Source organism: Sardina pilchardus, chromosome 16, assembly GCF_963854185.1.
Source record: "Sardina pilchardus chromosome 16, fSarPil1.1, whole genome shotgun sequence".
NCBI lineage: Eukaryota > Metazoa > Chordata > Actinopteri > Clupeiformes > Clupeidae > Sardina > Sardina pilchardus.
Genome location: NC_085009.1, coordinates 12,274,304 through 12,286,803, shown reverse-complemented (window position 1 = coordinate 12,286,803; position 12,500 = coordinate 12,274,304). Strand labels below are relative to the sequence as shown.

Below are 12,500 nucleotides of genomic sequence, written 5' to 3'. Positions count from 1 at the left end.
TACCTGTGCACTTAGCACAGGTGATCTCCTCAATTAGCAGCTCTACCTAGCTGAAGAGTTGTGCTAATTATAATCAGCTGGTTTAAATGAACAGTTGGCACAGATAATGTGGTAGGAGGACTGGATTTTTCCACCTCTGTCCATATGAAGGTTATATACAGTACACAATTTGTATCTAAGACGAACACATCCCTTTGATCTCTATCCAAGAACACGACGCCAGGGGTGTTAGGGATGCTACAAGACACATCGTCAGAGCTGTTAAATCAATCTGGCAGTGTGTGTGTGAACGTTTGTGCCTAGTAGGCATATGTTTAATAGCACTTCTTTAATAATACGATACTATGGTCGTGACGTGCACTGTAAAGTCCTTTGTACGCGTGTGCACACACACACACAGACACACACAAACACACACAGCCACACACACACACACAGAGTCCACATTGGTTGAAAAGTTTTCCGACCAGGACCAAAAGAGCCAGAGAGTTGGGGATGAACCTTGGGAATAGAATTCAACAAGGTGAGGCGGTGAGGTTTATTTGAGCCGAGCCGTGAAACAGTTCACGCTGAGGCCACCACTCAACCTCCAACCACTGGGCCCATTCTTCGTCCCATTATCCCTCCCAAGGCCGAGAACACACCGCGGAAACACTTCAGCCGGCTCCCATTCCAATCTAATCTCCCACGCAATCACAAAAGGATCTGCCCGACAATTATGGACAGAGGGGTGGACCGGCCACTTGTAACTGTACGCCCACAGCAATGCGCTGAATGTCGCTTACAGGCTAGCGTACATTCTGCAACACTTTACGCCCACGGAGACGACGGCTTGTTGAAATTCAAGTTTCACTCTCGTTGAATAGTTACTCGAGATCAGCTTAGCCAAACCCATCCTCTAACTCTGCCATACATTGTTGCTAACAGAGTGTCAACAAACACGTATGTATTTATTTATTTATTTCTAACACCTGCAACTGTAGATGGTCTACAGAGAGACCTTCAAAGTAAAGTGTGATCCTACATACTCCACATCTCTTACTGTGTTTATCAGTGTAGTGGTTAAGGAGCTGGGCTAGCGTGAAATAGCCTGAACGTTTTCGGTTCAATTCCCGGCTTCAACCATTGTGTCTGTGAGCAAGGCACTTAACCCCAACTTGATCCGGGGACAGGGTAGTCCCTTGTAATATACAGTAGTGAACATATGTAAGTCACTTTGGACAAAAAGTGCCAGCTAAATGAAATGTAATGTACCCAACTATTAGCCGCAGCTTACTGTATACATTGATTTTGCAAAATGTCTTCAGTTGTGAGGTTAATATACATGGGGGCAGTTAATATGGTATTAGTATGTTTTGTTTTTTTACTTGCATGAAACACTGTCCTGCGGCTTACACACAATGTGGCTAACACACAGGAAATTACTGTAATGTAATGTAAGCTGTGTATTGTGTGAGTGAGTTTTCAGGCTATAGGCCTAAGCCAGTGTTCCTCTACCAAAAAGTGTCTGCTAAATGTAACGTAATGTAATGTAATGTAATGTAATGTAATGCAATGTAATGTATGGTGTGTATTATGTGAGTGAGTTTTCAGGCTATGGGGCTAAGCCAGTGTTCCTCCACCAAAAAGTGTCTGCTAAATGTAATGTAATGTAATGTAATGTAAATGTAATGTAATGTAAGCTGTGCATGATGTGAGTGAGTTTTCAGGCTATGGTGCTAGTTGAGCCAGTGTTCCTGTACCTCCATGGCGCGCTTGATGAAGGGGAGCTGGGAGCCGCTGTCCATGTCGTCGTTGACGATGAGCCGCCGCGCCCACTGTCCGGCGCGGACCACCCCGCTGCCCTGGATCAGCACCAGCAGCTTGTCCCGGTTGGACAGCGCGTCCTCGCTCAGGTAGATGAAGCTCTTTGGTTCGTCCTCCGTGGCGTCCATCTGGAATAGAGAGAGAGGGGGGGTCACTGGGGGTCACTAGAGGTCACTATCAGACACAGGACTTGAGGAGCTATACTGAAGATGAGACTTTTAGCATTTCACTTGGCTGACTGAGGTTGATTTGTCTGTCTGGGATGTACAGAGCAGTAATCAAACACTTCATTGTATTCTAGGCCTCTGTGGGAACAGCTGGGTTTTGGAGGATGATATTATTGTCATGTCTTCATCTGAGAAAAAAATATATTTATATTTATTCATAATTGCATTATTTGTGTGTTTCTTTGGCATGTTTCTGTTTTTATCTATGTGAAGCCCTTTGATCCTACATATGCAATACAGATATCAAACTTACTTCCTAAATGATTTCCTTTCTGTGCAGAACTGCACCCTTCTCTACAAGGATTAAACATCCTCCACCTACTGTATTGTACACTTCCAGAGTTTGCACTTCATAGATATGTCGTCTGCTTTGATTCTATCGGATCGACGTCGTCGTTTTTCAATCACAGCAGCAGGGCCAAAAAGTTGGGCGACAAACAAACTTTTTGAGGATGAGGATGCGGATGCAAAGCGCATCGTTCTCCCAGGGTCTCCCAGCACTGTGTGCTAACTGGGGGGGCCCCGTGTTTGCACTGGTTATCTGTTTGTTCATTTGACTGCCAGGAGGGCACGTCCAGTGCAGTAGATTAGGAGCCGCACTCTCTCGAACGTTCCCGGGAACTTTATATCCCCCCACGTTCCGCGTGCCAAAAACTATATTTGCCTTTTATTTCAATAAAGTGGAACAGCACGGGGAGAGCAAACACCCGCCACGACTCGGAGCCAGGAATCGCGTTCCCGAACCGAACTCCGCCACGCGGGAGATTAACGGGCGGAGAGAGGCGCGCTCGGGAAAAAGGAGTCACCTCCTATCTGCGTGGAGTCTGACTCTCCTTATTTAGCCGTCTAAAATTACACGGAGAGAAAACAATTCCTGTACACAACAGGGGAAAAAAAAACGAGCCATCTCTTTTTCCATCCTTACACACACACACACGCACGCACGCACGCACGCACGCACGCACGCACGCACGCACACACGCAAACACACACACACACACACACACACACACACACACACACACACACACACACACACACTCTCTCTCTCTCTCTCTCTAATTTGCTTCTAGCCGAGGTCATCTATCTAGCAGTAATCAGCTTTCAGGTTGTCCCCGGCAAATAAACTTACCTGATCTTTCAGCCAATAAGCAGGCAGTCAAAAGGTTGTGTGCAGCACCTATAAAAGCCCTCCTCATGCTCTCTGATTTATGCAGTGGGATGGAGCATCGGAACAGGACATTCAATCTAGATAGTTATTGCTATTTTGGGGGAGAAGGTGATGAATAACAACACTTCACCTAAAATAATTTGAAAGATGCTTTTCGGGTTTTTTTCCCCCCCTCCAAGCCGGAAGCCAGAGAGTTTTTCTTTTTTTGCATTTTTATTATTATTATTATTATTTTTTTTTTTTAACACAAACATTCTTTGTGGGAATGAGAGAAGCAGCCACTGTGACTAAGTCCGGGTGACTAATAAAGTACCTCTGAGCTCATTTGGAAGCAAAACAGATTACGGAACGGCTTCACTCACTACCCCCCCCCCCCCCCGAAAACGACGTTGTCACAATACATTTAATTTGCGTGGCGGGAGCCGCACGCAACGCTAAAAAAAAAAAAAGCCGAAGCAGTTAGGAGGCTTATTCCCGAATCCCTCCTGCCTTTTCCGAGCGGGAGTCCGTCCATCACCATCGGACACAAAGACAGGGCCCTATTTACATCCATTCCTCCTCATTAATCCTTTTATTTAATCTCAGGGAGAATAAATCAAACGGTCCCACAACCTCTGTGTCTCGTTTTCTTTTTTTTTTTTTTGATGTAACTCTGCAAGTGCTTACCGGGAGGATTTCTCTTGTCAAGTTGCACTCTTCCTCCAAGCGCTGGTAAACATATTGCGTGATGATCTGACAGAGGAGGGAGAAGAGAGGAGTCAGTGAGGGCAGATATGACATCTTAACCAGTTCTGATGCAAACTTATCTTCCATACGGTCCGTGGACCAAGACACACACACACACACACACACACACACACACACATGGAATACAGAGAGCTACAGTACATTACACAAGACTAAAACCAGGTTGAAATGGGTGTGAGAAATGCTGGCTATGCCTTTGAACATATGGAGAATGCAGCAGTATACATTCACCCTGTAGACACTCAGTGATCGAAAGAGTGAGGGAAAGAGATGTCGGGAGGGAGAGAGAGAGAGAGAGGGAAGAGAGAGAGAAAGAAAGAGAGAAAGAGAGGAGAGAAAGAGAGAGATAAGTGGGATGGCTTGGGAGCTGACTAGAGCAGAGCAAAACAGCATGAGTGTGTGTGTGTGAGTGTGTATGCTTCTGTGTGTGTGTGTGTGTGAGTGAGTGTGTATATGCTTCTGTGAGTGTGTGTGCGTGTGCGCGTGCGTGTGTGTGTGTGTGTGTGTGTGTGTGTGTGTGTGTGTGTGTGTGTGCGCGTGTGCGGGGGAATGTCAGCCAAAAGGGACCAAATCTCAACTACAAGCGAGCGAGTTGATGTAAGGTATGTTTATCCCCCGAGCTACATTGCTAAGAAACATGTATAGGGTGTAATTTCGTCCCGGGGCCAAAAGTTTCCACGGCTCAGTGACATCAACAACTTTCTCTGTTTCTTTCTCTCGCCGCCGCCGCCGCCGCCGCCCCGGCTGCCTGCCTGCTAACCTCCACCAGGCATCCCACCCCCACCACCACCACCAACACCACCACACACACACACACACACACACACACACACACACACACACACACACACCACCACCACCCACCCCAGCAAACCCTCGCCCCTGACACTCCCGGCAGCTGCGATCGCTGGGCCTTCGCTCTGCCTCACGGCCGAGTCTACGTGGGCGAGAAGGGAAGGCGGCGGCGGTGGTGGTGAGGCGAAGGCCGTGGTTTGGCTTGAGTTTGGGCGGATAATTGCGCGCGTGAGCGGGCATTCGTGTGCTTTGTGCATGTGTGTGTGTGTGTGTGTGTGTGTGTGTGAGGAGACTAGCGATGGCTGTCTTTATTGCAACGGTGGCGCCTGCGGCTATTTCGCGGCACGCGGGCTTAAAAAAAACAACAAAAAAAACCGATTCATCTCGGCCCGGGATCGGCAAACGGCACGATCCGGATCTCTGGATCTGGGGGGGGGGGGGGGCATCACAGTGGCACGATTGTGGGCAACGAGGGGCACATCAAAGTGTCCGAATCCTGGTGGCATCCAACCGCGGTCAGCTGGGAGCCCACAGCCGGCCGTAAAAAAAACCCGACGAGACTGCCCGACGGCTGCGGGGATTTTCGAACAACGCGGACACTCGTTGTTTACTCCCGTTCCATTAGCGACTTGCCGTCGGACAGAGTGTTGTTGTACGTGATTAATTACCCGAACCGCGGGACTCGGAGTCTCCGTCTAATTCTGAGGTAAACACTGGCCACACACAACGGCATCTGGCAAGAGAGAGCGAGCGCGGCTGTTGGCGAGGTGGCTCGCTTGACCCCTTTTTGGACACGGTAAATATTTAGGACACGGCCATATTGGAGTCATAAACCCACCGAATCCGATATAGTCCGCGGCAGACGGAGCACGGCTTTTTTGGCATGGGCCTCTGTGTTTACCGTCACCAAGCCGACGCCGAGTCATTGCGTTTGCACGTTCGTTGCGTTCGCTGAAAATAGGCTTCCGTTACAGAACCTCGGAGACGAGGCGGCGGGGCGGAGGGGTGGAGGGGCGGATGGGCGTAAGGAGAGATGGCACTCGCGCTGTTTTCCAACCCCAAATATCTTCCCCGCGCCGCTTGTCACATTGTGTACGCGTCTCGCCAAGTGCGCGCGGATTAGGTAATAACGGTAACAATAACAGTGCCGCGTTTGCTTTCGACCCGTGAGGAATACACTACCCAGTGCTTATCTGATTATACACCGATGGCCAGGGGAAAAAGACACACACACACACACACACACACACACACACACACACACACACACACACATAAACACACACGCACACACACACACACAAAGACATACACACACACATTATGACCAAATTGAGTGATGCGATGAGACATTAACCCTGATCAGGCTCTACAGGGCCTCCAAACGAACAAAATAAGATCACATTTCACGGGACGGCACAGCTCTGTCGGCGAGAGCAGAGGGGCTGAGAGAGAGCACGGTCGAAAAAAACGGCCGAAACGTACGGAGAGGGGGCTCCAACCGCCATCCGCCGGCATCATCGCCTAATCGGCTAAAATGTCACTCGGCTTGATGAGCGGCAAAATGATGGTGAAGCGCAATATGCTTTGTGCTTAATGACATCGATACGTCTGGCAGAAATTTCATTTGCGCTTACATTAGTTTTGCCGGGGTGTCTCAGGTGGCTTTGGGGCTCTCTCATATGTTTTGGAGGGTGTGTGTGTGTGTGCGTTTGTATCCGTGTGTGTGTGTGTGTATAGAGTGTACATGTGTGGGGGTGGTCTCCAAGGGATGGGGGGGGGGGGGGGGGGGGGGGGGGTAGGTTGGAGAGGGGGGTGGGGGGGTATGTGTTGTTTCCGGTGGGGGTAGATCTTTGCAGGCATTTTGAGTTTATGGTATCTTGTGTGCTGTCTGCTTCCAGCGACGACGACGGGCTGCTCTGGCATGTGGTGGGTGTTTGCACTGGCACTGCCAGTAAAGGGGGGCATGGGGGGGGGGGGGGCATCTGTGCTGCACTGAGATGCCTTTTGTTTGATTTGACTGACAGGACTCACGGTTTTGGAGGCGAGATGGGAGGAAGGCATATGGCATAAGACTACAGTAGGATCAGAAACACTACACACATAAGGCACAAATACATACACACACACACACACACACACACGCACACACACACACAGACACAAACAGACACACACAGACAAACAGACAAACACACACACACACACACACACACAGACACACAGACACATAGACACACAGACACGACACACACACACACACACACACACACACACAAACCCCCAAAGAGACACTCAAAGAGAATCCCATACACACACACACACACACCCACAGACAACTTGCTAGCACAACCATGTGCTGTCAGTTAGAGGTAGAGCCGTCTCTGAATGGGCAAGCTCAGAACAGGAGTGTGCGTCTGGACGACTTTGTCTGAATGTGAAACGCAACAGACGTCCCGCCAAGCGCCTCAACTATCTCCAGTCTGCATGTCCTCTTCCTACTCAGGCGATTTGAAGAATTATCTTTCAGCTTTTAAAAAAAAAAAAAAAAAACACACACACACACATATTTTTGGGGGGCAGAATTAAGTGTGGCCGCACGTTCTCGCTGAAGGTTGTTCCTGGAGGACATTTCGCTGATGGAGGGAGGAGAGGAGGCGAGACGAGGACGAAGAGGAGGAGGAGGAGGAGGAGGAGGAGGAGGAGGAAGGGGGGGGGGGGGTCGGCCTCATCTGCTCTGTCCTATCAGCGTAATTACAAAGCCTCTCCGTCTAGTAATTAACACCCGCTTATTAGTTTCTTAATAGAGGGCCCGCAGGTAAGGAATGCCAAGGGACGCTAAGTCCCTGGCACACATTAGCGTGGCGCCGCCACACACTAAAGCGCGCTAAAGAATGGACCGGCGCACCCAAGGGTGGCAAAGCCCGACACCTACAACATTCCCTCTCCGTCGCAACTAGTCAGGCGTAGCAGTACGGCATGCAGGTATTTATCAATGCGTGGAATACAGCAAGATACTGTAGATGAGGAGAGAGAGGAAGGAGACTAGTGGGAGCTCTAACTAAACACTAACAGGAGAGCTACACCAGGTAACTTAAGCGTTCCGTTCACTTAAGCGTAACTTAAGCGTTCCGTTCACAACTCGTAAAATCCATTTTAGAAGACGGGCCTATATTTTTCGAATGTACGCGCCACTGTCGCGTCTGGTGTAACTACTTCCATTGACTATAGTGATTATTAACTGCTGCAACAGAACACTTCAGCTATACGCGCCTGGTGTAGCTCCCCTGTAACTCACTGAGGAGGTGACACTCTTCAAACAGGACGGACTGGACTATTGAATGACCACAGGTCCACTGGACTGACCTCTTGGAATGTGAGGTGGCTCCCTACAGATCTTAAGAGACAGGGGATGAGATGCACTCTTCAAGAGCAGCACTGTAGGAGAGTACGTGATTCAATAGGCAGCTAGAAGGTGTGTGTGTGTGTGTGTGTGTGTGTGTGTGTGTGTGTGTGTGTGTGTGTGTGTGTGTGTGTGTGTGTGTGTGTGTGTGTGTGTGTGTGTGTGTGTGTGTGTGTGTGTGTGTGTGTGTGCGCGTGTGTGTGTTCTGTCCTGACCCTGTTCTTCCTCAAAAGACACGGATCAATGTTTCAATGTTTATGTTTGCTCAAGGATATCAACACTCTCTTTCAATCAAAGACAGACACACACACGCACATACACAAACACATGTCAACACAATCACCAAAAGCCACTTAGCCAGGGAAGTAGTCAATGGCCATCACATCAAAGGCGTTTACATAATGACAGTGCAGTAGAAAGCAAATCACTGAAAGCTACTCAAAGAAAACAGGTGAGAGAGAGGAGAGAGAGAGAGAGAGAGAGAGAGAGAGAGAGAGAGAGAGAGAGTGGGAGAAAGAGAGAGAGAGTGGGAGAGAGAGAACGAGAGCGGAAGAGAGATAGAGAGAGAGAACTCCCAGCAGACACACTCATAAGCAAGATGTAAAAAACAAACAAGTGAAAGTTGAGAGAAAGGAGGAAGAGGAGGAAGAGGGGAGGGAAGGAGGGAGATTGACAGAGCTGAGAGGAGGAGTGTAAGAACGGTGCTTATTTTAAAAGGAGGTAGAGATTTAAAATAGAGCTCATTGTTGGATTATTTCAAGTCTTTTCCCCCCACCCTTTCCTTTCCACTCGTCTTCCCATCTCTTTTTCTCTCCCCTTTTCTATTTTTTATTCTATTCTTTTTTTTGTCATCAAAGGCCTGCTGCTCGGAAGGGAACAAAGCTGGTTCACTTAAAGAGAAATTCCCCATCGGTCGTCTTTCCCTCACACACACACACACACACACACACACACACACACACACACACTGTTGTTACATGTGTCTCTGGGACATTTACTCTCAATGTGCCAAGAATGCCTGCCACACACACACACACACACACACTAACACACACAAATATGATTTTCCCCTGTAATACGCTCTGCATGAATCTCCTAATAGCGAGTTTAATGACCACCTCAGGTGTTGCTTGGAAAGGCAACGGAGGGGTCTCTTGTAAAGCCCACTACAGTCGGTGTGTGTGTGTGTGTGTGTGGGTGTGTGTGTGTGTGTGTGTGTGTGTGTGTGTGGGCGTGTGTCTGTCTGTCTGTCTGTCTCCACACACACACACACACACACACACACTCCCCGTGGGGTTAGAGCAGAGATGAGACGAGCTGGATCAGAAGAGGCAGCTGCCATTTTGTTGGTTTTAAAAAGTGATCCCTCCTTAACGGCAAGCCAAAACCGCCATGACTGACACCACCACCACCAGCCATGCCAGCCAGGCAGGGGAAAGGCGTGACAAACCGACAGATAGCTGGCTCTTACGGTTTACCACACACACACTCACACACACACACACACACACACACACACAAATGACCCTTGAAGTTACGGCGCTGTAAAGGCCGTCTAAACTCATTTATGCTGCTGGCATGGTGCCCCGCCCTGGCTGGCAGCACACACCTCACACAACGCTCCTCCTGAGAGATCCTGTACCACCTCCTCCAGTGGGGGCACTCTGCATAATGCTGGGCATCCCCATCCAACACACACACACGCACACGCACGCACACGCACACGCACACGCACACGCACACGCACACGCACACGCACACGCACACGCACACGCACACACACAGACACACATATACAGTATATATCCTGAACCTGATGGATGGTGGTATCAAACTGGGCAATGTCAAACGTATACATTGGCACCTACACCAGTCCCAAAGCGATATGGATTCCATATGAATCACACCGTACAGTGTAATATGAGACAGCAAGAAAGAGAAAGAGAAAGAGAGAGAGAGAGAGAGAGAGAGAGAGGGAGAGAGAAGAGAGATAATAATGTTGCCATCTGGCCAACCCCAACGCTCAGCTTCATTAGAATATTCTCTCTCTCTCTCTCTCTCTCTCTCTCTCTCTCTCTGTCTCTCTATTTCTCCATCTCTCTGTCTGTCATGGTGGCACAGATGCGGGTTGAGGAGAGGAGAAGAATCCCTGTTTATTAACGGCTTAATACAGCTCCATCTGGAGGGGGAGGGGGGGGGGGGGGGCACACCCTCTATACCTACCAGAGGAGCAGCGTCACATCATCACTGCCATACATACAGAGCACGGTACACTGTACAAGCCCACATCACATCACACCCTGTCCTGACCTACCCGCACACACACACACACACACACACACACACACACACACAACCAACCACCCACCCACCCTCATCCACATACAGTATACACACACACACAGAGAGAGAGAGAGAGAGAGAGAGAGAGAGAGAGAGAGACACATAGACACATAGAAACACACAAAAACACAAAAACACACAAACACACAAACACACACACACACACACACACACAGACACACACACAGACACACACGCACACACACACACACACACACACACACACACACACACACACACACACACACACACAATCACTCATTGCCTTAGTCAGCCTCACACATGCAGGCAGACAAAACAAACACACTCTGATGACGACACGCCAACGCTTCACACATTCCAGCAGTGTGTCCTCCCTGCCCGCTATTCTACGGGCAACACACTCCGCTATATGCGCGTGGCCTTGAGCTCTTACCCTTTTGTGTGGCGTCGAGCGCCAGATCGAATCCCTCGACCTTGGCGACGAGCGCGAGAGGTGGGCACACTAGCCAAACAGAAAAGTAGCTGACTGTAGGCTTTGTGGCCCACACACACACACACACTTCACACACTTTTCCAACCCAAAAGCCTTTGGGCCTCAATCCATTCCAGACACAATCACACAAATCAGCCTTACTAAAGGTATACAATAAAGGTATTTTTAAAGAAGTCTTTGTGCAAAAAAGCTTTACTGAGTTTTGCACAAAGACTTGAAGTGTGCGGATTCTTCTTTAAAATATCCAGTTTACTCTTAATCCCGCACCTCACACGGATGAGCGGTGATTTTTTACTTTTTTTGCATACAATAACGGTATACAATAAAACCTGAACACTGTACACAACGTATCTAACATATCTTCAATGTTCGCGAAATCACATTACACACATCGCATTAACACAATGAAGATACATTAACGCTCGAAAACCACTCAAAACAACTTTCACCAAAGGCGCATTCCTTGTGCCTTGGAAGTGTGGGTAAAAAAAAAAAAAATGTTTTCCGTTAGCTGGCGGACAAGAAAAGCAAGTTTTTAAAACTCTCTCCTCTACCTTGAATGTCGACGACAGACGTCCTTGCAAACACCAAAAACGCACCCCACACACACTTCTCTCTCAGTGTGATTCTCCATTCACGGAAGCACAGGGCGCCATTACCCAGCATTCCCCTGCACCGGAGCCTGTGATCTGCTAATGAAAGCAGACGGGCCTCTCAAAGGGCCACCCCCGACCTGCTCTAATGTCTCATTCAGCGCCATCAGGTCCAGGGCTCTGGTCAATCACACGGCCCGTCTGGGAGCGCAGGGAGGCGTGGGAGGGAGTGTGTGTGTGTGTGTGTGTGTGTATGAGGGTGTGTGTGTGTGTGTGTGTGTGTGTGTGTGTGTGTGTGTGTGTGTGTGTGTGTGTGTGCATGTGAGAGTGTGTGTGTGAGTGTGTGTGTGTGTGTGTGTGTGTGTGTGTGTGTGTGTGTGTGTGTGTGTGTGTGTGTGTGTGTGTGTGTGTGTGTGCGCGTGTGTGAGAGTGTGCGTGTGTGTGAGTGTGTGTGAGTGTTTGTGAGTGTGTGTGTGTGTGAGGGAGTGGAGGGTGGTGGTGGTGGTGGAGGTGGTGGGGGCTAGAGGCCTAGCATATCAAAGCCAGGCTGGAGCCCAGAGAGGGATACAGGATGCTGTGGCCTCAGCCCTGCCGCTAGCCAGCTTACCCCAGCTGTTAGCCGGGCTGCACCCGCCCTCCCAAATACACACACACACACACACTCGACACATACACACGCATACACACACACACACTCGACACATACACACACACAGGCGCGCACGCCTGGTCTTTTTTTCCCTCCTGAGGGCTGTCAGCAGCGTGTCTCAGTGCCATCTTCGCCCTCCATTCAGACGGGGCTGAAGTGCAAATTGGACATCTGGTGCCACCGCCACACTCACAATAACACTGTTATCTCTCTCTCTCCCTCTCTCTCTCCCCCTCTCTCTCTCTCTCTCTCCCTCTCTCTCTAGCTATCTCTCTCTCTCTCCCTCTCTGT

General features: G+C 49.3%; 1 protein-coding gene across 1 annotated transcript in view; it reads right to left on the bottom strand.

Moving 5' to 3' along the window:
- The window catches only part of arb2a (ARB2 cotranscriptional regulator A), a 169,666-nt gene that overhangs the window by 141,219 nt on the left and 15,947 nt on the right, over positions 1-12,500 (bottom strand). The window contains exons 5-6 of the mRNA XM_062515698.1: positions 3,871-3,936; positions 1,743-1,934 (exon numbers count right to left, since the gene is read on the bottom strand). Of these exons, the coding sequence (XP_062371682.1) occupies positions 1,743-1,934; positions 3,871-3,936 (258 nt within the window). The remainder of the gene's footprint in view (positions 1-1,742; positions 1,935-3,870; positions 3,937-12,500) is intronic.